We start from the raw sequence: 27,336 nt of genomic DNA on the forward strand, positions 1-27,336 counted from the left end.
CTGAACTGTAACTGGCCCATCTGTCAGGTTCATCCCCTGTGTGTGTATGTATGTATCTATATATATACACACACACACACATATTTCAAACATAGTGTCTAGCTTAATAATCAACTTAAAAACCGCTTTCACTTGCAACACGGAGAGAAATTCATACTCTCTTGTCCATCCGTTTATTAAAATTTCATTTCATTTTTATTTAAAGTGCCCATTCCGACGATATTGAAATAAATGCACAACTGGTGCAAAAAATTCTTCGCTAGAGAACTCTTGCCACTTCTCCATGTCTCGATCTAAAGAATCAACAGCAAATGACACAATTTACACGCTCCAAGACTATCTAACCAGGGTGCGAAATTATGGGGGACGAGGGGGGGGGGTCCCCCACCAACAATCTCGGAGTCAAAATTCCTCTCCCAAAATTTTCTGGGGGGGGGGAGAGTTTCTGTTATAACAACACAAGATAAGCGATTAGTTTTGCTTTCAATATACTTTACTAACGATAATATCGAAAGACACACTGGAAGTAGTGTGGTTGTGAGTGTTGAATGCTTTTTCTCTCTCTCTCTCTCTCTCTCTCTCTCTCTCTCTCTCTCTCTCTCTCTCTCTCTCTCTCTCTCTCTCTCTCTCTCTCGGAATCAGTAAGTATGCGCACAATAAAAGTTAAACAAGAATGAAAGACAAGTATGAAATAGTATAATTTAATTGATATATATATATTAATAGAAAGCGAAAACTAAACAAAAACTTAGAATACACATTAAAAACTATTTCAACTACTTTTAATTTATTGAAAGTTTATAATTAATTATTATTTATTTACGACTTTGTTTACGTGACGAAGTTAAGGCATTAATGCCTTCTCTTCCACTTAACCATTAATTACAGGGGCCAATTGTTTCTCTTTACAATTAAAAATGAAAAAGATAAATGAAAGTAATAAAAGAAAAATAAAGTAATAAAAGTAAAATAAAAATAAAAGTAAAGGAATACATTTTGCATACGAGGAGTCAAGCCGTGGATTAACCATCAATTGCATTGGTTATTATTTTTTACTAACACAATGAAAAATATAACAAAAGTAAAATTTAAAATAAAAACAATACAGTTTCTACATGGACACACACACACACACATTCACGCACAAATACCTACAGAGAAAGCAAATTTCGTGAGCTAAATGTATAACGCATTGTTTTCTGGGAATTCAAACTAGGTCCAATTGTTTAACATGTGTGATTTTAATTATGTAACACATTCCTTCATATGTAATGTAATAATAATAACTTATTTTTAAATATTTAGTAATTTTCTTTTATATTCAATAACATTATAAATATGTATATCATATAATAATTATAAATATATTTGTGTGTGTGTGTGTGTGTGTGTGTGTGTGTGTGTGTGTGTGTGTGTGTGTGTGTGTGTGTGTGTGTGTGTGTGTGTGTGTGTGTGTAGATTAATACCTTTCTCCCCTCACCAGTCTTCATACTTTACACCCTGTATCTAACTTAGAATTGAGGTAGTTTCCTATGCAGTTCATCAACATTCAGGCTTCCTACTCAACAAAGCAAAATTTCGCCAAGGGCCTGAATCCACCAGCTGATGGTGATGTTATGCACCTGCATCTACTTAAGTTATCTTTCAATGTTGATGCGCTGATACAAAATGGGATTATGGTTTGACTGGACCTTTCGACGGACACCAGCTTTCGAACTTTCCTTTCGAAAAATCGCTAAGGTATTCCAAAATCTGAAAAATTACACATGCTTAGAATTCCATCTACATACAGCATTCACGTGGTTTGCTTTCGTTGTTGTCTACATATTCGCAATAGTTTAATAAGGTTTACATAGCCACGAAACTATTGGGAATATCTAGGCAACTGCGAAAGCAACCACATGAAGATTCACGTAATTTTTCTGATTTTGGAATAACGTAGTGGTTTTCCGAAAGGAGTGGACATTTCGAAGACTAAAATATTCCACAAATCCTTGCTTTACTGTAACTTCCGTGCTAAATTTCCCACTACTACGCCAAACTTTGTAACAGCACTTTGAGATATAGTTTGTGACTTAGAGGGCCATGACCTGCCAAGTGACATTTCGTTTGATGACGCACATTGGCGTATTCTCTATGTTCCCGCGTTTACCGCCGGTAAACCTACGTTTCTCATATTTTCTTACACATTTAGCTGTTATATAGAGAAATTACTCATTATATATTTTGCAAACTATTAAATAAGCTTTTAAACCAGAACTTAAGTAAATTACTCAATAACTGGTTTATGTACGCCACTGACCTGTTCTTGCTGAAGGAAAATTCAAGATCAATTTTTGGCAAAAAGGGAAACTTTATGACAAGAATCGAAATTGACGGAAAATTTGAAATTGTCGGATGACTGTTTTCTTTTACTTGCATGGCTGCACTTTTTCTATTATATTTAATTAATCTAGATGGGTGTGTATATATATATACAATAAGAAAGAAGTGTTGAGGTAAACCAGGTCAATTGTTCAGGATACGCCACAGGTGACGCATGGTCAGGGCGTCGAGTCCCATCGCCGCTGTTTTAAAATCCTCACACCCGTTCTCAATCGAAAATTCTTGATTCGCTCTTTCCAACAAATAAGTACATGCGTGTTTTCGTTCCGAACATCTCAATCAGCTGCGAGTACAATTGATGAAAGCGATAACAAAAGTGTCCGAAAAGAAGCTCAAAATTCGTAAAGAAAACCAATATCTGAAGACGCACAAGACGAGAGAAAGCTTGTCGAGGAACAACGAACAACATTGGCACAACAAACAAACGGTGACACACAAACAAAAGAAACTTAATAACTAAAAAGAACAAAAGCAAATCTGAATGTGTACGAACCTTGCTGTCCGTCATTGCTGCTTCTGAAAGCATTCTTTCGGTGTTTACTTTTGTTGTGTGATTTCTTAGCACGCTTCAACATGTCAGTTGCTTAGCTCAAACTTCTGAAAACTACTTTTCCTGCCTGCTCGCGAGCTCGCAGGACGAAAATTACCGAGCGCACACGAAGTGATTACGCTTCGTAGGTCACTGTCAAGGCGATTGCTCTGTCCGTGTACAAAGCAGCGGGAAAGAGGAAGGGAGCGGGGGGGGGGGGGGCTGCGAACATGCATGGTCATCAAAAACAAAATTATTATTTCGTAACATTATACTTCGTACGGGCCTCTCACACGCACACACCAAGGGCGTACTTGTTCTGCCAGAGAAACCCAGGCAATCTGACATGTGGAGTCCCGTATTAGAACCTTTATTTATGGGCAAAGTTCTGCCTGTTGCTGATATAGAACTGTATTTCTGGACGAGTCCGAATCGACTGTCTCACGTCATAATGATAATGAGGGCCTCCCAGGTGCCGTGGCTATGTCTCGCCTTGTAATCAAGGGCTCCCGGGTTCGATGTGGTATAGAGCGACCACAAGGAACAGAACCTTCCGCCAAAATTCATCTCCCGCCTTCCCCTTCAACCGTTCAACTGGGGCCTAAGGAAGCATGCTCCACTCTGCCCCTCCCCTCCACGCGGGAGTACGATGCACACGAGTCGCGGGTCTGCGCAGGCTCTTTTGCCTGTGGTTCCACTATAGTTCGGAACTCACTTCAAACTGTAGGTCCATTCTCGATTAGCCATATTGTGCATAAAGTGAACTTTAAAAAACTCAAATACTACTAATAACGTTAATAATTAATCGGTTCATATTAATACGTATATTTTACTTGTTACTTTGATTTTTTTTAATTCTTAATCAATAATATTTGTCGTGTCTTGTGGCCTCGATAGATTAACCCAAAGGTCAAATTTCAAGTCAGTCAAACAATGAATGCAATCCATAATCATTCACGAAATAAAATATGGAAATCCCATTAATTTTTAATAAGTAATATTAAGACAGAGTATTGAGGACATGTATATTAAATTCAAAATTATTCTTCATAGTTGGGCGAGCTCACAACCAGTCACGATTTAAGTCTTTTTAAATTTTAAAAGGGGAAGAAAATTTCGGGAGACTCGATATTATTTTATGTTTCTGTAAATATTTTAATACAGGGTGGCCCTAATAAAACTATACCCATAGTGGCCCAAATGAAAATGGGGCCAACCTGTGCCTTCGGACTAAGGGCGGTCATTTCCAATATCTGTTGTAGGCAATGTCTTGGACACTATTGAAAATATAACTGTGCATACTTAATCTTTTCATTTAGTATGGTTTTGTTTGAGGCACTATGGGTATAGTTTTATTTGGGCCACCCTGTATTAACTGTTATTAATTATAATACAGCGCATCATTTTAGTGACCAGACAAAAACAACACTATGTTATCGAAAAAAACGTTCCGTTACGTGAAAATTTCCATTCCGAGGCCTGATTCCAAGAAGATTAAGTTAAAATAACGAGTAACGGAAAACATCAGACGCTACTCATAGAAGTTGGAGAAACACGTCAACGCAACGCTAAGGATGAGTTCCCAGGCATTGTGCATAAAGTTGCCCGCGCTTCTTAATTAATGCGAAAACGGAATTTTTGATTCCGTACATTAATCAACGACATCTCGTTAATCACAATATCGACGTTCTACAAAGATCGATTGAATCGGACATGCGATGCCACCAAGACATGTGTCCAACTTGCACTTCTCAAGAGGGAGCCATTTATGTATTATTTCACTGATGTCATATCGATCGAGTGTCGGGAGCAGCTAATTGGAATCTCCGTAGAGGATATTAATGAAAGCGCATTATGGAGAAAAGGCGAATATACGATTAGCAACATCCCGTCACAACTATGTTTATTTTAAGGATATGGTTCAAGTGAGACAGCGATTTCCTACCAGAAGAAATTGTACATATATTAATAGTAGCTAGATGGATGACAGTCATATATAGCAACTTGGAGAAACCGTATATGTTAACAGCAGTAAACCTGACCTGCCTAATTTACTCATACGCATCTAATAGCAGAAATAAACATGTGGGTAGGTTAGGAATGTTTGGTGCTGTCATAAAACAATCACAAGAGCTGCTAAAGCTGTCGCTATCAGCTTGTCGACACTTACCTGGTCAATCATCCAACCAGTTACGGGGTAACATGTGGTCAGCACAACGAACCCCCAGTCGGTTGTAGGTTTTCATGACCGAACTAAGTAGTAGTTCCCAATTTCCTCACGATTGATTAATTTGGTGTTCTAAGTCTACTTTATGCACAGTAAGGCTAATCGGGACTGGACCTACAGCTTAAAGTGGGATCCAAACCACTATATGAGCCTCCGCCGGGTATCGAACCCGGGACCCCTTGATAACAAGGCGACGACGCTACCACTGCGCCATCGGGGAGGCCCTCAATTTCCTCACGATGATGGGTGACCACTATCGTCCAGACGATATATCGCGATATTGAAAAAAACATCGTCCAGGAGATATCAACTAGACGATATAACGTCACGATATTTGGCGATATACCGTCACATTTGACGATATATATCGTGGAGACGATATATCGCCGATATCACGATACGGAAAAAAATATTGTATAGTATCGTCTGTGACGATACTTTCTTGACACAATAGCCTATCACAATATCGTCCATTCCTAGTAGACACCGGTTCCATACACAAGCCGAAATCTCAAGAGAAAAGTTACGTTTCACCAAGGAATACATTTTGAGTGCACCGACTGAAATTTGAAAGTCATCTTCAGAAAGACTGGCGCTGGAAAATACAGACGCAAACGTCACAACATAGCGGTCGGCCTTTGCTCTAACAGGCGATGGCTTATCGGTTCTACGCAAAGATGCGTTAGCGAGCGAAGTTCAATGTTAGAACAATGCACTCCTAGGTGAGCAACACTTCTCCAGTGTTTAGAGTAGGGAAGCCCTGATAAGCAACCAGCAAATTGAGGATATTATGGTATTGTTCTTTTACCTGTAAATCTCTTACCTCTTGGAACTCACAATGAAAGTCTTTGAATGACGAAATCGGAATGGGCTGATTCGCAGGTGGCAAAAGTGAAAGTAAATATTGTTTCAACCCCACTTCCTAGTAAGCAGGTAAGACTAACCGAGACGCCACTTCGCAAACTCTACATAGCGAAGCATTTTCTGCCGTCTTATTGGCTACCGTAGTGATGACGTCACACCTAGAATGACGCGGCTGTGCGTATTGTCCTCGGCTCGCACGTCTGTGCAGAAGACTAGCCTACGTTACAGATTATATTGTTTCAAGATATTTTTTTTGTAAAACAGACAAATGACGAATGCAATTAATGGAAGTGCTAACATTAGCGTGTGCCTCTGGGATGTGGATATTTCGTACCGTAAAGATGAAAAGGGAGATATACATTCATGCAGAGATGAATCCATGCAGTTGAAGACAACACCAAGTTACCCGTTGCATCTACTGTACAATAATGTGCAGATATTCCTTTCTCTGCATGAAATAACTTACAAGAACGTCTTTGGGCATTTAGATATTGCACAGTTTTCACATCTGTAGCATACACACATGGTATATATGAGTAGATTTTTTCTCCTTTTGGTCTGTTAAGGGCTTATAAAATTTTACAAATATTTCATTAACACCCCGAAGTAGCAGTTTGACTTATCGCAAGGATTGTTAGCTTCAGTCCGTGTTCTGCTTTTCTCAATATTTCAATAGAAGCGAATCACAATAGACATTACAAAATGTGCTTTCTTTATTTTTCGATCAAAATCCGTTCTTTCTTCTGAGAGGAAATTGAGGAGATCATTGTAAAATAAATATCGAGTTGGGGTGTATTGAGTACTCTGTAAAAAGTGAGCATTCTCGAAAACTCAAGAGAAATATTAGGGTTGAGAACAGAATGGAATATTTTACTTCAAAATTGATTATTATGTTTTATAAGGTAAGGAATAAATTCATCCCTGGCAGGTATGAAAATGTATTTCGTTGCTCCAGATGCTCGAGTCTGTTGAAGACAAAACCGCAGATACTGAGGGGGGCGGGACTGGAAGGCAGTCGCACCGAGGGCAAGCAAGCAAGTGTTCTTTAAAAACAGTTTTTGTGCATAATTGTGCATAATAATGTCGTGCAAGATACCAAGTTACGACTAATGATAATATCCCTAGAGGAGTTTGAAAATTTGGGAAAAGTGATATGAAGTATTCCGAGACGTAAATATATTCTCAGTGTTAAATAATAATGTTATTATATTGTCCAATATTTCGTAGTGCGTTTCTTTCAAGCACACAGCCGACCGTCGTGGCGGAGTGGTAATCACACCACGCTACGACGCCAGAGGTGCCGGGTTCGAATCAAACCTGGGCTTGGGTGTTTTCTGTGAGTGTTCCTTCACCAATTTCATCATATCATCACTCATTCTCATCTTCGCGATTCGCCAAAAGTGACAGAAATAGAAATATCATTCGCGGTATTATCTAATCCATAATAATTACCCTCAAGAGACTGCATACAAAAACACATTGTAAATTACCCAGAGAAAAAGGAAAGAAATAATGACAACTGCACATTTGGTTTGTAAGAGAACGAAGAGATCTATTGCTGCAGTAGGAGCTTTGTAGTTTAATCCACGAGAATGGCATTTGTATCAAACGCGGAAAGCGCCAAAGGCTATTTGTACGGCTCAGACTGAGCGAATCCCTGTCACACAAATTAATTTACCCCCTCACATGGACTGCAAAAATCATCAGTATTTTCTGACATTCCATATTGCTGTATACAGAATGCAAAACATTATTACGTACACAGTGATATGTGGAGCATTGTTGTTATTATTACGTACACAGTGATATGTGGAGCATTGTTGTTATTATTTAGTAACAATTATTAAATTTTACTACTATTTAAATGCACATTTGTATTTAGAACAACTTAGGATACGAAATGTAATCATTACATTCACATGTAAGGGTATTGACAAGGGTTAGGTGGGAGAACAGCTCTAGGCTGAAACTCGCCCGCTTAATAAAGACAATTCATTATTATTATTATTATTATTATTATTATAATTATATATCCCTTCATATTGCTTTCACAAATTATTTAGACAAGAATGAACACTAGAAAGAAAAAAAAATCGAACGTATGTTCATAAGAAGAACCTGCTTTAATGAATGTTGACCATACTATGACGAAATAATATTAATATTAATTATTACACTAAGGGAAGCATAAAAACTATTCTCTAATGTGCCAATGTGACCGCCCACGCTTATTAACAAGATGTTGATTTTCTACCGTCTTCTGCCGTGCACGTCAGTGTAAAAATTCTGTTGAAGCAAGATCCAACGAGCACGTGGTTCTACGCGTTCTGCCAGACCGAATCAGCCAATAACAGCAATGGAATGAGGAGGCTTGTGCGAAGTTGCAACCGGGACTGGGACTACGAACTCGTGACCGCGTGCTTTCAACGACACGCCAGAAAGAATATAAACGAAAATTGAAAGTCATTATAGTATAAGAAAAAATAATGTATATAATTTGCTATTCAAGATCCACTTGTTTGAACATATAAATCAACCCATATCAGAACACTCCTCTAAAATTGTTCCCTAGATCCTTAAAGATGGCGAATTGTTCAATTTGCCTCCAAATGCTCCCTACAATTGCTTTCACTCCTCCCTAGATTGCGAGAAAACTCCTGCAGATGTACGAGGGAAGGTCAATAAATAGGTCGCCAGCAGTTATGGAAAAGTAATATTAGAGTCAGCTGTTTAGAAAGTTGGTCGGCAAATGACAGTACAGAACAGTCCAGCTTGATGACGTCAGATATTTCCTGCGCATGCGCAGCTCAATACTGAGAATGGAACCGTGCTTAATTTGTCTAATCCAAGAGTAACATTAACTGATGTTCCATTGATTTTGTAATTTTACGTAGCTTTTTGTCACTTTTGACTAATCGCAACGATGAAGATGAGTGATGATATAAAATTGATGACGGGGCACTCAGAAAGAACACCCATACTCAGGCTAGGGTTCGAACCCGGGGCCCGTGGCGTCGAAGCGAGCTGTCCTTACTACTTCGCCACGGTCAGAGCAACAATCTGCTGTGAAGTTTGACTCAGAATTTTCGAAAGGGTGGGGGTTACGTATATCTTCTTTGGTAGAAGTCCTCATTTTGCCATCTCATCCTGTGTTTGACACTTTTTTTTTTAGAAATACTGGGTCGAAGGGAGGTTATGACCCCCCACCGACCCCGCTTGGTCACGCCACTGGGTTTGGAGGGGGGACTTCCTTCAGAGGATATCCATAAGACACGCTTCCTGTTTACTGTGAGATGTGTTTGGGTCGAGAAACTCTCTGAAGGACACCTTAATCGTGCCACTGAAATAGTCTACACGAAAAAAATTCAGAATAAATTGGGAATAAAACAAGCACGCATAGAGGAGCAGACAGAGAAAATAAATACAGAAATAGCTGTACAAAGGTACAGGGAGAGAGGAAGAAAATGCACAACTTCAACATAAATATCTTACCGACACCCCTTTAAAAAAAATGACGACGACTGTTCATATGGAGATCAAAAATACATCTACTTCTACGGGATTGGATTACTTTAACGCTTTAATCGTATTAGAACTAGCTTAGGCCAATGTGCATTATCTATTAATTGACTTTGTGTACTTGAACCCGAGGTCTTGGAAATCAGCAACTTTGACGTATTGCAATATTATCGACATCCGGGAACATATGGAAGAGCAAAGTGTATGGAGCGTTAGCATGCGTTAGAAATCACGTCTGATCCAAGGGATAAAAGGTCTTACTTGACGCACACCGCATAGAGCTCCTTCTTCTACTGACGTCAGCGTGGATAGCCTTTTGTTAGGTTAGGTTTGGTACTTTTAGGTCTCTCAGCATAAACAGAGTAACCACCAAAATAACAAATCCAAAAAGTCTTGACTTTTCCTTGACCTTCCTTATGTTTTTCTTAATCTTAACCTTTATTTATACGACTCGTAAAGTTGAAAATTAGCGATTTCGAAAATAAATATTTATTTCATGAAAAACCCTACAAAAAGGTCAGTTAAGATGAAAACTCAAGATGTATTTAACAAGAGAATTAGACTTGCTTTATCTATTAATGCATCCTGGACTGCATTTGGCAGACTAGCGAGGCTCTGGCGTCTGGACTCACAACAGTATAATTTCGTGTGGGGCTCGTGTTGTCGTCCCATATTGTCCCTTCATCCATCTTATAAATGCTATGTAAATGCCTCCAAAAATCTTATAGCAGATAGAACTTTACACGAAGGCATTTCGTTACAGCGCCTTGAATAACGTAGTGTGGAAAACGGCACTGTTCTGAGCTCTCTGGCTGGTTCCACTCGAATGATACCGCTAGAGGCGCTGGTGTCGGTACAGCTGCATGGCATTCGTCTGCTTATAATGGAAGTAAATGGAGTTTTCGCTTCAACGTCTGATTCTTTTACATGAAGCATTTCTATGAATGTGAAAATTGCTATGATATTTGGTACAGTGGTCGCGAAGATATTAACCAACATTCTCGACAGTCGACCACGTCCTGTTATACTTTCATTAATAATACGGGAGAAAAAATACGCGTTGAATGATCTTAGTAACTAAACTCTTGTGTATGAATTAGGTTCATTATTATTACCATCATTTGTTTTAAAGATATACACACTGAAGCATTTCTATGTTTGGTCTTATATCTTCCGTTTTAAACTAATCGCGGCGATGATGATAATGATGATTGCATAAAACGACAAGGGGAAACCTACAAAATTTCCTTAGTGCCATCGACATGAGTGTAAGGAAACTTTCAGACCAATGGGACAAGCGACACGGGATGTTCACACTGATGTGACTAAGTGACATGGTGCCTTCAGTCTATTAGGAAGCGTTTGCTGCTAATTGTGCGAACAGCAGATCTAGGCGACGCGATAAACCGCATGTTACAACAACAGATCTAGGCGACACGATAAGCCACACGTGGTTTGTTGTTCGCGCATGCGCGATGCAATGAGTGTTTTGCTTTAGGGAGATTGCGCACCAAAGCAACAAGTGGCATGTATCGCTTGAGGCAGTGATGCCAAAAGCAGGGAAATTTCCCTCGGCACAGGGAAATTTGAGGGTGAAAAGGGAAAAGGAAAATTTAATGAAAAATAGCTAAAGAACAGGGAAATTTAAACTCACATTTGCGTTTCATTCTTTTAAAAAGTTCGAAAATATATTTTTCAGCGTGTACTTTTTCCAAATGAATAGTTAGCAACAGTGACACTTTTCAGTAAGCTTTATTTCTCCCTGTTATAGATGATCTTGACCAGTCATATATTTGTCGCGTTACCTAGGAAGGCCTCAAGGCACGAGCCGCGCTGCACCTGGAAAGAATTTGGGACGCGATTTTCAATTTTTTTTCTTGTTCCATCCATCATTTCAGAACGTGTCTTAGTGGCTGTGTGTGTGACTTTGTATGTCCTGTGTCGTTGCAAGGAGAATGGAAGAGGTGACTGATAGGAACTCCCAAAAAGGTTAGAAAACGTCGTGGGGATTTATCTGCGGATGAAAAGATATCTGGGAAACATTTGGAAAAAAATCATATTAAGTGGCTGCCCATTACTTCACACTTTTATGATTTTCATAAATATTTAATAATAATAATAAAGTTTGTTCCTCAGGCAAAACAGGCGCGAAAAGAAAAATATTAACAGCAGGCCCCTAAGTAAGCTTTGACAATGGGTGGGTTTCAAAGTCCGACAATCATTGCGCCTCAGACGAAAATATTTTTGGTTTGGGGATTTTTTCAATACATTAGTGTTTTATTTTAAAATTCAAATGTTTATTTTAGGATAATTATGCTATATTATGAAACTATGATCACTTTCTAGTATTTTATTCAATGGGGGGGTTTGAACCCACTAAACCGCCTTATATACGGTCCCGATTAACAGTTATAGTAATACAAAGATAAAGCTTCAGATGTGTTTTGAAAATCGAGGGAAATTAAGGTCGAAAAAGGGAAATTTTACACTGGTAAAAGGGAAATCCTGCATTCGGAGATTGGCAACACTGGCTTGAGGATTTCACCAACCGAACGCTAGTCTGTGCTGCCCGTCATGCCGCTACGATGTGAAATGTTGCTCTTGATTGACTCGTTTCCAAGTGACATGTGTCGCGTGTCGCTTCGGTATGAAAGTTGCCTTGGACAGAAGGATCCGTGTCGCTTTGGTGTGAAATCCTCCGTTTGTCGCTTTGATCTAAAATCTCCTTGAGGAAACGGTGCAGTCAGAGCTTGATTCGAAAGGCTGCATTGATTAAAAACTACTCGCTTCCAAACGACACTTGTGGTTTGTCGCCCCGGTATGAAATCTCTCTCAAGATACTATTTATATTCTAATCACATAGAAAAATAAACTCTAGTACACAATCCAACACCTGACGTCCGGAATCACATTGCGATGTTTCGTCTTGTGTTACGCAAGCTATTTATTTATTAATTTTATTTTACTTTTCTTTCCAAATTAATGCCATTTCGTGACTGCAAATCACTCCACAAATATAGCTGTTTCCATCAATTCACGTACCGCCTTTCAAGACAAACAAATCTACACAATATATTACAAAAACTAACTAAGCCGCATTACTTTCATAAGAAAATTAGCAGCTGTGCTGATCGCACTGCCATCTATGTTGTCATCGTCTCGGAAACCAGGTTCTTGGGTGGTTTTCCACACTACGTTATTCAAGGCGCTGTAATTTCGTGTAACTTTTCGACTGGCTTTTGCTATTACAATATATAACATATACAGCATGAAAGGCACGTCGAGTTACACCATCTATGCTGACTGCACTGTGTTTACATTTGAAACAACTAAAATATTCTTCCATACGTGTACAGTAAAGGTTGTAAAGAATGTATTTAGGCAGCGCCATTGCTTTGTACCTAATAACGTTTTATACGAAACGTTATTCCTCTCGGTTGAATAGTTATCGGCTTTTAAAAATGTGAAGTGATACATTGTTTACATCTCACGCGGCCGCCATTACAACTACACTCGTGCTACGAAAAATGCTACGGAAATAGGACAGCATTGAGAAATGCCATGAAATATGCCATGGCTAGAGTTACCAGACGTCCGGTTTTTTCGGGACATGTCCTACATTTTAGCCTTATGTCCGCCGTCAGGGCGGAATTTGAAAAATATCATATATATATATATCCTACATTTTGAGCTTCACAAAATATGAATTAAGAAAATGCGTGCTTCAGTTGAACAAATAAAATCATGCAAGTTATAATACAAGTCTATGGACTGCACTTCCAAAGTTAATAGTGAAATTAATTTTGATTGTCATTGCCCACAGAGAAAATAAAAAGTTTGTTCTGCTACAGCAAAAAAGGAAGCGATTTGTGAATACGTTTTGGGGCCACATTCTGATGATGTCACTGTTCTTCGGTGCATGAACGAAATTTCTTGCCCTGGGGTTTATACTGATGGACTGAACTGTAAAACGTTTCGTACTGGTTCAACATATTTTCAAAGAGTTTCACTGTTCATTAGTCTCTCAGAAATATAATTTGACTATACCTGAAATTTTGAGAGAAATTGGCTCCTCTGAGAAGTACCAGTTAAAATATGTAGTAAGAAGTGTACTGTTTACTTCTGAGTATAAGTTTGGAAATTTTGCATTTAAGAAATAATAAAGAAATTATTTTTTAAAAAAACTGAAAAGTGCCAATTTTAAATTACTTTCTAACTTGTTCTAGAAATCTGTATTATTTGTTACGAGTGTTTTGCGTCCTACATTTCCCTCATAGCGATCTGGTAACCCTAGCCATGGCATCTGAAATGCCATAAGATTTTTCACTTTACACGGTAGCGTTTTGGTGATGGCGTAAATGTTAAGGAAAATGCCTTCGTCTAAAGCGGGCATAAGGCTGCGTGGCGTTGCCAAACTGTAGCTGAGCCCCCACATCAGGAGTCAAGTGTATTCATCTGTGGCATTGGGCCCTGATACTCGGTCCCGATCATAGGTCCCGATATCCAAAGCTTCCCTCTACCGGTTGGTTACCCCGTTCTTTTCTTCACTGTAGGCCCTGGCGCTTGTTTCCGAGTAAAATTGAAAACATCACGTTTCATCACCGGTAATGACCTCATCAAACATTTCTGTATTGTGTAAAAGATCAGATAAAATGTGTTGTTTCTGGTCATCTGTCAAGATTCGAAGCACCATGTTTGAGGATTTTTTCCCGCCAACACTATGCCACGGACACTTACCACTTCCTCTGCTTATTTGATCTGTGGTTCATATAAACCCAAGTTGGAACATGTTCAAACAAACGCGCTTGGGTACATGCGCTTGCCTGACTGATAGCATCCGTTAATACGGATTAGGTGGGTAGTAGGAATCATGACAACGTGAGTGTCTTAACGGCTGGCAGATTGGTTCATTATTATGAACCAATAATGCGAGATGATAATGCTCTCCAATAATGTCATCGAAATTTCGCATCGACAATATTTAATATCCCAGGAAACAACCTTTCGAGCGAACCACCTGGCTCCAGTAGCTCTACCGTCTTCGGAAGAGTAGGTAACCCTCTGCTGCTGGTCCAACCTCCCTTGCACCCTCCGCAGGCGACGAAGAAGGACGAAGAAGATGCATCACACTTGCCGCTTCTACTTGAAACGAGGAGGAGGGCCTCTTGATGGCCGCGCAGTTTCTGATGTTCTTGTAATGCAAAATTGACTGATTGATTGAGTTGGTGTTCTACGTTCAATTTATGCACAGTAAGGCTAATCTGGACGGGACCTACAGTTTAAAGTGGGATCCGAACCACTATGTGACTCCACCGGGTATCGAACCCTGCTCTTTGTGCATCTGAGGATGCAAAGGCAGTAAAGTGTAAATCACCAACCCTGAGACCTTCTGTAAACAAACGGTCTCACCGATTCGATGTATCACTCCGCGTCAGCTGATTCATGACCGCAATCATCTGCTGTTACACTCATAGTTCGCCGCACATATTCATTTTATATAAGAGCCTCTGAATGTGAGAACCCGCTCTCAAAACATCAGACGAATATGCAGCCGCATACATTGTTACTCTCCCGGTCATTCTCTCTTTCATAACCCTTAAAACTGCAGACACTGACACACCACTGCACTGGGATACCAACTTAACCACTTCATTTACTGGTTTCTCAGGATACCACTGACAGAACGTTGCATAAATATTGAGTAGAATCTGTTTCTCACACGTTTTCAAAGGCTGTCCTTGCTGGTGTTTTGAAAACAAGCTCGGAGAACACGGAGACCTTCCCGCACGCATAGAACTCGGCATGTTATTTTTCTAAGGATAACTCAGGCAATATTACTAAGTTGCACTACTTCCTTGTTGTTCATATGATTATTTTTAGAAAATAACCAAATGTTATAAAATATCATTATGTACACAAATCTCTAAGCTCATTGAAAGTTACAATGCATGTTACTACAAAATGTTCACACTTATCTTGCCTTGCCATGTCACCAAGTTATTTTACGAAGTGCACTATATTTGGCGGAACAAAATTCGTTATTAGGATGCTTGTCAAAGTTTCCAACCGCAATAAATTTACGAACTTTCTTTGTCTTGTTTTGATCATCATCATCAATATATTTATTGGACTTACAGCAATGCATATGGCCGTTTATGCCCATTATATATTTTATTTACATAAGATACAATTTACATAAAATCTACAAACAAATTTCAAATACACTCCTATCTATATCATGCTTAGAAATATACATTACCACGTTATATCATTTTGTCTAAAAAAAATGCAAGTAAAATATATTTAATTCACATGCAAGAAAGAAGCCCAATTTATGGGAAAATTTTTACTGGTGCAAAGAGTTAACCATAAAGGTGAAGCAATAAGTAAAAAAAGAAAGAGCATTGGGTTTAAAGTGAGACGTCATTTGCGGCAGCGTATCCCATACTACTAATTGGCCATTGTTTTACCTTACGTAATGAAACCTGTAGCAACGCTGGATTTTCGTGTGGATTATTTTACCTCTATGAGTTTGCAATGCTTTCTGCATGCAGGTGGTTTTGTTTACAGAAGGTCTCAGGGTTTGTGATTTGAACTTTAGTTGTATACGTCTCCCAGATCACACCTGCCATACACACAGGCAGTGACGAGGCAAAGTTAGGTGGTCAAAATTCTAGTACAGTTCTGTGTGTTTCGATGTAAAAGTCCAAATTCTGACGCCTCCGGTCAAACTGCATTGTACACAAGGGCGGATTAAAGGGAGGGGTGGGGCGACCACCCCCTCCGAGGCCCTTGAGCGACTTCCATCGAGGACCTATTTTATTTTCACACATATCGATAAATAATTTACACAGTTTGAATGAAATACGTATAACACACATAGTGTCGATTAAGGATCATACAAGAGCGGAATAAAGGGCGCCCCACTTCCGAGGGGCGACAGACCCTTAAGGGCCTTATTTTATTTCTTCAATAATATGCACGGTTGAAATGCAACAAGGCAAATATTGTGGTATTTTCCGAAGAACTACCGTTATGGAGAAGATCGGGACGACGAAAGGTATGAGGCGATGAGAAACATGGGGCGAACAAAGATAAGAATGACGAAAAATAGGGGCGACGAATGATAAAAGGACGACGAGACGCGGGACGAACAAAGATAAGAATGACGAAGGATGAGGCTGACGAATGATAAGAGGGCGACAAGAGAGAGGGGGCCAACGAGAGACAGGGGGGGCGAATAAGGATAAGAATGAAGAAAGATAGGGGTGACGGATGATAAGGATGCGACAAGAGAGAGGGAGCCGACGAATGATAAGAGGGCGACGAGAGAGAGGGAGTGCGAACAAAGATAAGAAGGAAGGGGCCGAAGAAAGGTATGAGGCGATGAGACAGGGGGGGGAGGCAAATAAGATAAGAATGACGAAATATAAGGGGCGACGAGAGGAAGGCGGCGAAAGATAGGAGACGACGAAAGACAGGGGCGAACCAACGTAACAATGACCAAGGAAGAAGGGGGCGACGAAAGATAAGCACGAAATTATCTTAAGGTGAAGGACTAGAATCATATTACTAGGGTGGATCAAAGGAGTCGGGAGATGACCGCCCCTTCACAGGGGATCTAGAAAATATTCCCGTCACCTCTGCCTCCTCACTCATTTCTTGCATGCACAGCTACTGTCAGTGACGTGCGGTGACGTCGACACTTGGGGTAGCAGTCAGTGGCGTGCTAAAGGTGAGGCGTTGGTATGGGTCACACCCCTCCCCCGTTTAGGGCCCAGTATTCCTAAAAAAAAGAATGTCAATAACAGGAAAGGATTACAAAATGATGAATGATTACTAAAAAAAGTACACGTAAACCCCACCCACATTCGAAAATAAAAAACGATTTGATTTGACTACTAAGCCAGAGATCCTGGGTTAGAATCTCAGCTTGGCCATGGGTATTCTTTGTGTGTGTCCCTTCATCAATTTTATCGTATTGCAACGTCCCACCTACCCAAAATCACCACTCTCTAAACACTTCAATTAGGAGGACGGCAAAAGTCTACCCATAAATGCTAACTTCTTACCAGTCGTTGAACACAGATTCTAGATATCTCAGGGCTTGCTGGGTAAAACGTGAACAACAGCTTTATATGTATATATATGTTTATTATAAACTTATCGTAAGAAAGTCTGTTAGCACACTAGTCTTTAACCTTTATCACTCAAGTGTATTTACATTTACCATACACGTGCATTCACCACTTCTGGATTCAAAAAGGGGGGAAGGGACCATTCAATTTATTCCTCGCAGTGAGGCGCCAGGGGGAGTATAGGGACCTAATTTTATTTAGGGCGCTGTTCTCTGCTGACGTCACGGGCTCCCCTGTAAGAGAAAGTAGTATGTGCGCGGTACCCCCAACCACAGCTAGGAACTGGCCGAAGCCAGCCGGCACCTCCGACAAGCGGGCGCAGGGTAAAAGATTTAAGGATGCCGCGACACCCCCGGCGTTAGCTAGGAATCGGCAAGCCGACCGGTGTCTCCTGTAAAAGGGCGGCAGGTTAGGAAGGAGGTCTAGGTGCTCCTAGACAAGCCAGGAAGGTAGAACCTGGCACCTAGACCGGGTAGTTAGGTTGCTGCTAGGCTCTTCTTCTTCTTTCTTCCTCCTTCCTTCCTTCTGGGATGGCTGCTAGGCTTCTGGCTGGATGGCCGGTTTTTTCCAGGATGTTTGCCAGTTGACATCCGGGAGCCAACTGAACTCCGGCCTCGCTGCGCTGAGTTTTATACTTGCGGTGGCGCATGGGTGGTGAAAATTTTAACTACAAGTACGCGTTGCTAACTCATTTTTTTACATATTGCAAACTTCGTACTGAGGAATATCAAGGTTTTGACATTGAGAAATCACTAGTGGGAAAATCACTAGATGCACGTGACAATATAAACTAAAACTGTGTGCATTCAGACAATACAATTAATAATGAGCCTCGCAGGACTCTGCTATTCTAAACAACACGTTAAACAATGACAATAATTGATCACATTAAAGAGAATATAGCGACCACGCAGGGTCTAATAATGAGTGAAGCTATTAAACATAGAGGTGGAACCGTTAACGTTTACATTTAAACTAAAAGCGTACGCCTCGCAGGGACATTCCGCTTAACTCTTTCATCCGATTAAAAAGAATATAGTGACCACGCAAGGTCTAATAATAATTAAATGGCGACCAGGCAGGGTCGTTACATATGCCCCTTCCTCGGGCGAAAATTTTGAAGAAATTTAAATCTTACAATTTATGAAAAATTTTCATGAAACATTGATTTCAAATTCAATAGAGAAAATGACAGTAATAAGAGTCTGTTTCTCCTACACATTAGGCACTAGGTCATCTTCTTCCCCTACCACGTCTCTTCTTCGCTCCGATGAACACCTGTAGAGGCGAAGGTTGTCGAAGTTGACTCGGTCGACAGGTTGCCTGGTCCTGGGGTGAACTAACATTGCTGTGTTGTTCCGAAGATCAGTGGCTAAATAAGGTCCAATATACACTTCGAAGAGCTTAGCTATTGTTCTATTCTTCCTCGAACTAAGCTTATGATTTCGAACAAGAACCAAGTCGTCTTCGTGCAGCTCGAGCGCATGGCCTTTAGCCTTAAATTTTCGTTTCATATTTCTAGTGCGCTCTTTGGACTTGGCTAGAAATAGCTTTTGGTTCCAGTTGGAGATTTGCGGGTCTACTTCGTTGATAGGCCAGTTGAAATGATCAAGGACTTCGTTAGGCATGAATACATGGATTAATGACCCAAGAACAATACATTGTAATATCTGACACAGAATGTAGAACAAAGTAACTAGCCAGCTGATAACCAATACACTCACAAATAGATACCGTGATGGTCGGATAATGTTCCAAGTCTTCCATAGATATAGTTCATTCTCCAGAACTTCCATCAGGAAAAGTGGCACAGAATAGGGCGTGTAAAGAACAGTTTCGGTACACTGCAACATCTCACACTTATCTTCCTTCACTGGCACGAGCTTCTCAGGGATTCTCTTCAGAGTACAGTCCAGCACACTTCTCGACTCCTGTGTTTGGGAACCAGTCAAAATATCTACTGACTCTACTTTCCGTCGTAGGTCCGCGGATTTATACATCTCAACATCCTCTTCCTGGGCCATGTGGATGTACCGCACTGCTTCAATATTCAGAGGATTCCCTTCCTCATGATCAGGAGTTCTCCCGAAAAATAACTTCACTGAGCTTCTTCTGAATCGCATCTCTACATCGTGCTGCTCGATGAATTTCTTGACTAAAAGAAGATCTGTAACAATATATTTCACAATTCCGATCTCCAGTCCCACACGTCTACTTCCGATGACACGCTTCTTATGACTTCCAGAGAAATCTACCAATCGCACCTCTGGAACTTTCTGGATCTGTATGCCTGGTATCTTATCAACTAACTTAGTCCAGATTGAATAATTAAGGATCGAGCATTCACTTCCAGTATCAATCACACAGGTCACTGTAAAGTCCATTAATTTAGCTTGCACCACTGGAGTTTTGTATCTAATTTTGGATTCCCTTGCAGACTTCAATTCCTTTTGTAAAATGGTCTCTTCAGTTTCTGTTAGCTGGAAATTTCCTAGTAACTCTTGGACATCTTTATCTATTAATTTGGGCCGCTCCATCGAAGTCCCTTGCCTAAACAGGAACGAAGCATTTAGACAAGGTCCTAGTTTGTCTGGCTAGACTGGGACCTTCGATTTTGATGAAACTCCCGCGCTGTTTCTACGGCCTCCTCCTGCTCCGATGTAATGTTTTGTCTAGGAGATGGAGGTCCGCGAATCTCATTCTGCTCACCCGTAAATCGTCGTCTCGGAGGACTAGGGCTACTTCTACCTTCACGGATCCTTCTTGGGTCAGGAGATCTACGTCTTTGGTTTTGGTAAGGTCGGAAAGAGTTTCTTCTAAAATCACGCCTGCCTCCTCTTTCATTAGTGAAACGTTGAGGGCGCTGATAATTATCTTCTGATCTCGTTTCTATGTTCCGGACTTTATAGTTTCTTGAGGGATTCTGTTCTTTTCCCTTCGGTTCATCTTTGTTCCTCCATGCATCTGGCTCATCATAGATTTCAAAATCCTTCAGGAAATGAGTTAGGTCATCTACCGTTCTAGGCGCATGTGCTAAACAAAGGTTTCGCATGCTATAAGGAAGTTGTCCGATGATCAAATTAAGTACTTCTCCCTCATTAAAGTTATCACTCAGGTTTCTATAGGCCGCATAAACGCTCCAGGCAAAGCTCTCCATACTTTCGTGGACAAGTCTGGAATATCTCCTGTTCCTCACAGCTGTTAGCTGCCGTTGTCTAGCCTTCTCAGAAGCAAATTCTTCTTTGAACCTGGCGCAAAAGTCAGCATAATTCACGAAACTATCAATATTTCCTGCCAGCCAGTGTTCAGCTTTATCAGTGAAAACTCTAGGAAGCAACTCTAGCCTATAATGTTCGGGTACCTGCATAAGTTCAAAGCTGACGTTGAGCTCCCGAAGATATTTTTCAGCTGACTGAGCTTCAATGTCGCCTTTAAATTTAGGAATGTGGGCGATATCCGCCATTCTAGGCATCTTAAAATCTGGCCTTCTTCTAGGTGGCGATCCATCTGAAGTATCATCGTATCGAGGCCTCTTTCTTCCATCAGCCCTCATTCTGTTGGCAGCGAATAGAGATTTCTCAGCTAACCTGGGCGGCTCATAAGGAGTAGCATCCGGATTCAGATCTCTATCCGGAGTAAATGGGCTGGAATGAACATCTGGAGTGGGTTCTGGCTGAACATTCAATCTTTGGAACTGAACCTGAAGTTCGCTTACCCTCTGGACAAACGTTCCTGTCTGATCTCGCATTTCTTTTCGCAGAGATACTTCAAGCTTCCTTGTCTCTACCCTAAGAGAATTTACCTTCTCTTCAGCTGCCTGCTCTACGTCCTTCCGCAGAGTTGAGGTCATTGCCTCCATCACTTCCTTCTGTTCCTGAACGACTTTCTCGATGGATTCGGTCTTGTCACCCAAGTTTTGGACAGCTTTCTCAATGGACTCCAATGTAATTTCTACTTGTCCGCACCACTGAGATAATGGTTCTAGTTTTTCCTGAAGAACCTCTTTTAATCTTTGCTCAACCTTTACTATATCTTGCTGAGAAGTAATTTGGATACTTTCTACTCCGGCCTTAAGACCTTCTATGTCAGTCCTCTGCTGTGCAAAGAGGGCTTGCAGTTCATTCCTACGCTTCTCTTCTTCTTCCTCTTTTTCTTTTTTTCTTACTTCCTCTTGACTCTCAATTAAAGCTCGGAGAGTTTCAAAGTCCCTTTCTCTTTTCTCTTCAATTTCCCGTTTTTCTAGCTCTCTTTTCTCTTCAATTTCTCGTTTTTCTAGCTCTCTTTTCTCTTCAATTTCTCGTTTTTCTAGCTCTCTTTTCTCTTCATGAAACACTATTAAGGATCTAAGTTCTAACAGTTCCTTTTTTCTCAGCTTTTCAGCCTGAACTGCTTCTCTTTTGCGCACTTTCTCTTCTTCCTGTTTCTCTTTCTTCCTGCGCTCTTCATCTTCAAGCCTCTCTTTCTTTCTATCTTCCCTATCTTTCATCAACCATTCCAATAACCCATGGTCTGATGGAGGATTGGTCAGCGGACTTGGTTCTTGTATTGCTGTCTCCGCTACCTGGGTCAGCGGAGCAGATTCACAAGTCTGGCATTTAACTCCTACAGCAGGGAAGGTAGCCACATCCTTTCCATCACAGCTCCAGTGAATTTGGCGCTGGCACTGGCAACACTGGAAATATGCTGCCTCTTCTCCCAGTTCTTCACAGCAACCAAATCCAGACTCTGAATCCATGGTCTTCCTCCCTCTACTTCTCAGGTTCATACCAGTAAATTCCTGATCCATGTTTAATACAGTCCACACTTTCACTTTCACTGGACAGTCCTTTTAATGCACGGTTCGGTTGACTTCACTTAATTGCACAGTTCTGTCGGGCCCCACGTTATGGCGCCAAATTCTTTTGCAACGTCCCACCTACCCAAAATCACCACTCTCTAAACACTTCAATTAGGAGGACGGCAAAAGTCTACCCATAAATGCTAACTTCTTACCAGTCGTTGAACACAGATTCTAGATATCTCAGGGCTTGCTGGGTAAAACGTGAACAACAGCTTTATATGTATATATATGTTTATTATAAACTTATCGTAAGAAAGTCTGTTAGCACACTAGTCTTTAACCTTTATCACTCAAGTGCATTTACATTTACCATACACGTGCATTCACCACTTCTGGATTCAAAAAGGGGGGAAGGGACCATTCAATTTATTCCTCGCAGTGAGGCGCCAGGGGGAGTATAGGGACCTAATTTTATTTAGGGCGCTGTTCTCTGCTGACGTCACGGGCTCCCCTGTAAGAGAAAGTAGTATGTGCGCGGTACCCCCAACCACAGCTAGGAACTGGCCGAAGCCAGCCGGCACCTCCGACAAGCGGGCGCAGGGTAAAGGATTTAAGGATGCCGCGACACCCCCGGCGTTAGCTAGGAATCGGCAAGCCGACCGGTGTCTCCTGTAAAAGGGCGGCAGGTTAGGAAGGAGGTCTAGGTGCTCCTAGACAAGCCAGGCAGGTAGAACCTGGCACCTAGACCGGGTAGTTAGGTTGCTGCTAGGCTCTTCTTCTTCTTTCTTCCTCCTTCCTTCCTTCTGGGATGGCTGCTAGGCTTCTGGCTGGATGGCCGGTTTTTTCCAGGATGTTTGCCAGTTGACATCCGGGAGCCAACTGAACTCCGGCCTCGCTGCGCTGAGTTTTATACTTGCGGTGGCGCATGGGTGGTGAAAATTTTAACTACAAGTACGCGTTGCTAACTCATTTTTTTACATATTGCAAACTTCGTACTGAGGAATATCAAGGTTTTGACATTGAGAAATCACTAGTGGGAAAATCACTAGATGCACGTGACAATATAAACTAAAACTGTGTGCATTCAGACAATACAATTAATAATGAGCCTCGCAGGACTCTGCTATTCTAAACAACACGTTAAACAATGACAATAATTGATCACATTAAAGAGAATATAGCGACCACGCAGGGTCTAATAATGAGTGAAGCTATTAAACATAGAGGTGGAACCGTTAACGTTTACATTTAAACTAAAAGCGTACGCCTCGCAGGGACATTCCGCTTAACTCTTTCATCCGATTAAAAAGAATATAGTGACCACGCAAGGTCTAATAATAATTAAATGGCGACCAGGCAGGGTCGTTACATATGCCCCTTCCCGATTAGCCAAAAGTGGCGGAAAAACGAAGTAAGATAAACTAAATCGAGCAATCAATTAATGATTTGATTTCATTTTTGTTACTTAGCGTCGCTTTTTTGTCACATTTGGTTAATTGCGAAGATGATACGATAAAATTAATGAAGGTACAAACACAAAGAACACCCATGCCCAGACGGGGTTCGAACCCGGAACTCCTAATATAATTGCGCGCTGTGATAACCACTCCCGCACAGTTAGTTAATCTGGTGTTTTAAGTACACTTTATGCACAGAAACAAAACAGGAAAAAAAACACTTTTTTGTAGTTTCTTCAATAATATTCATTTGGCTTTCTGAGCTCTGAGATACATTTTTCATTCCAAATTATTTCATTGTTCACTGCAGAGTACAACACATAGGGCAAGAATGCGCACTTATCACTGGTTCGAATCCTGGCCTGGATTGTTCATATGAGGTCCCTTCATCAATTTCATCATATCATCACTCATCCTCATTTTCGCAATAACCAAATGTGGCAGAAAAGCGAAGTAAAATAAACCAATCCAATAACAATATGAACGCGCGTTCTCTTGCCCAAATAAATACATACGTATTTATGACTGTTAGAGGACAAGAGTAGTATATTTAAATAAAACACAACTAAAACGAGAGTAAGAGAGAGCCCGAGCACATATTTGTAATTTAATCATTATATATTCCATACTTGAAAAAAAAAGAAAGAAAGCATAACATTATTGTCTGCACATAACACTTTCCCATTTCATAAATAATAAAACTACATCCCATATTATACATGCATATTGTACAACGTGTAAAATGTGTAAATACAGAGAACTGCAGAAAATTTTACCCTGAGTTCTTTAGAGGATTTACAAAAAAATCTATAAGAAACCAATCCCCTATCTGTCCCATAGGAAATAGACTGGGGGACCTGAAAGCACGGGCTTTCAACCATTGCAGCGGGGAGAGGGGTCAAGGGAGGTAGAGGTAGAAAACTTCCTTTTCTTTTGGGCGGCCATTTCTACCTGGAAACTGGTCAGGCGGAAGAAGAGCGAGCTAGGGTATCCAACCAGCTTTGCCCGCGGAGAACACCGATGGACGAGAAGAGCGTGGAAAAAAAGGTGTTGCATATGAGCTGTGGTGGCTTTAACAAGACAATAAATATTGTGATTTGAATATAATTCGAGATGTGAGATTGATTAATCTATCTCTGCTAGATTAGCTACTCCTCAGTGCACGTCACTGGTTACTGTGGAAAGGCCGTAGCCAGAAAGGCGAACTACAACTGTCAATCTCAGAAGCTTTCTGCAAGAGCAATTTAAAGACTTGGGGAGGCGATCATTCTTTTTCTGCGCCTCTCACAAGGGCTCTTTTTTTTGTTATTTATAAATTTGCAAAGTTGGAATGACATATATCAAACACTGAGGCATTTTATGACATACCCAAGAGCTAAAAATGAGCAACTATGGGAGGTGACACAACAGTGCTTTTCTTGCCTGTTGTAACAAGACATAGGTTAAAAGCTACTCCACTGTTCCCGACAGCCACATATATTGTAATAAAAAATGAATTAGTTGTGATTTTAGAGAAATCTATTAGTCTTTATTTTATTGAAATTAAACAACTTAGAAAGATTCGTGTGTTCAGCAAACGTTGTAGTATTTTATACAGTGCTATAAAAACCGGAGGTGCAAGCGGTGCTTCAAACTTTGGGGCCGTAGACCCCATCCAATTTTTTTTTTAATAAAATTACAATGAATATTCCTTTATTTCTTAGTTCTACAGTTAAATAAATATGAACTTGAAGAAAACAATAATGTATAACTTATTAAATAAGTGGCTTGTGATAAACCTATTTACAGCAGGACGCAACATTGATTAGAAACTTTGTGGACCTTTAACAAAATCGTTCCTTTGTCCTGCGGTGGTCCTTGATTTATCAAAAACCGAACTTCAAAATTGTACCAGGGACGTTAGTTCAAATATTGTACACCCAATACGTTCAGACACTATACAAACAGATATCACAACCAGTGGGGTGGCCCAGGATTTTCGAAAGAGAGAGTACGTTCTTTTTTAGAAATACTGGGACAAAGGGGGTTTATGACTCCCATCAACTCCACTTTGGTACGCCTCTGATCACAAAACTTGTGAAAGCTGCCCCCCAAATCCCTGGTTTCATTCCGGTCCTCTGGATTACTTCCTGCTTTAGTCGTTTCAATCTCTCCTTCCACACCTCACCTTGGGTGTCTAGCGAGCAGATTATATTAACGCCGGAATTACGAAAGGGGGGGTTTCACATAACATTTATATTTTTAAGTCCTTGGTTCGTTACACATGTACAGAAAGTGAATAAATATATGGTTTAAAATAGACAGTACTGAAGTTCTTGGGAGTTACTTCGTTAAACCAGAACATTCGTAGTAGGACTATATAGGTTTATTATACGTTGCTATTATCTACATATTTACAAAGTGTTTCCATATGCGCATTTACATAATCAACCAATTTCTTTAATTCAAGCAAAGGTTTACCTATGGCCTAACCATTGGTACTTTCATCAACACAGAGTTAGCCTAACTATCTCTGTGGCCTACCCTCGACTTAATTGATATTCCGACCAGTCTTGCGTTTCCTTACCCAGCATCCCTACTCAGCCCGCTAGGCATTATGATGCGACTCGGCAATATCTTACAAATGCAAATCTTTTGCTAAATGGGAAACTTGGGGATTTCAAACAGAGGTTGGCTTTACCAAATGCTACATATATTTTCCATCATGAGTTTAGCCACCATAAGTGGCCTAAACTCTCGAAGAAGGCTCTTTGGCCAAGTATTACATTTACTTCTCAATCATTCAGTCTAGCCACCCTAACTGGACAAGACTCGAGGAAAGTTTCCTCATTGTTGCGAAGGCTGCAAAAAAAACTGTTTTTTTTTTTCCTAAAGCCCAACTGGCCTTTTTTATAGTCGAGGAGGGACGTCCGTGGACATGTCCCACGTAGCACTGGAATTTTCCACTGCAACGGTCTTTTGAAAGACAGCTCCCCCAACTGGAAAGCTAAAACACAGGGGAATCTAATATCCAGCAAAAAAATTGAATTTGAATTTGAAATTAAAATTTTGGGTGCGTCAGCACTGAGGCTATTTTGCACCCGTCACACTATGCGGGGTCCAGCCCCTTATCATAACAAAAATAAAATCGCGTCTAAAAACTAAAATATCCTTACCTTGGTTAAAAGCTGAGGCTGTAAAGAGGCACTCAGCACATATAGCTACAAAAACAGGACAACACACAGAATTAAACTGGGCATAGTGGCAGGCGCCAGAGCCTCGTTTGTCAAATGCAATCCAGGGTGTACTACGTGGAATGAGGTTGACTTTTGGGCGCCTTATCGGAAGGTGGCCCCTTACACCCCTAATATCCAGCAAAAATTACAATCCATTAAGCACATCACTTACATGCAATAACAACATAAAAGTACACTCATGGAAACATATTAATTAACCCT

At 40.6% G+C, this 27,336-nt stretch overlaps 1 protein-coding gene across 2 annotated transcripts in view; it reads right to left on the reverse strand.

Moving 5' to 3' along the window:
- Positions 1–27,336, reverse strand: part of LOC145997327 (fatty acid hydroxylase domain-containing protein 2) — a 106,997-nt gene that overhangs the window by 58,527 nt on the left and 21,134 nt on the right. Inside the window, exon 1 of one of the 2 annotated variants that reach the window (XM_083134244.1) lies at positions 2,879–3,050. The exons of the other annotated variant lie outside the window; for it this stretch is intronic. Coding sequence (XP_082990370.1) covers positions 2,879–2,960 — 82 coding nt within the window. The 5' untranslated portion in view covers positions 2,961–3,050. Of the gene's footprint in view, positions 1–2,878; positions 3,051–27,336 lie in introns of those variants that run through there. 2 annotated transcript variants of the gene reach the window in all.

Source organism: Lepisma saccharinum, chromosome 13, assembly GCF_977018435.1.
Source record: "Lepisma saccharinum chromosome 13, izLepSacc3.1, whole genome shotgun sequence".
Classification (NCBI taxonomy): Eukaryota; Metazoa; Arthropoda; class Insecta; order Zygentoma; family Lepismatidae; genus Lepisma; species Lepisma saccharinum.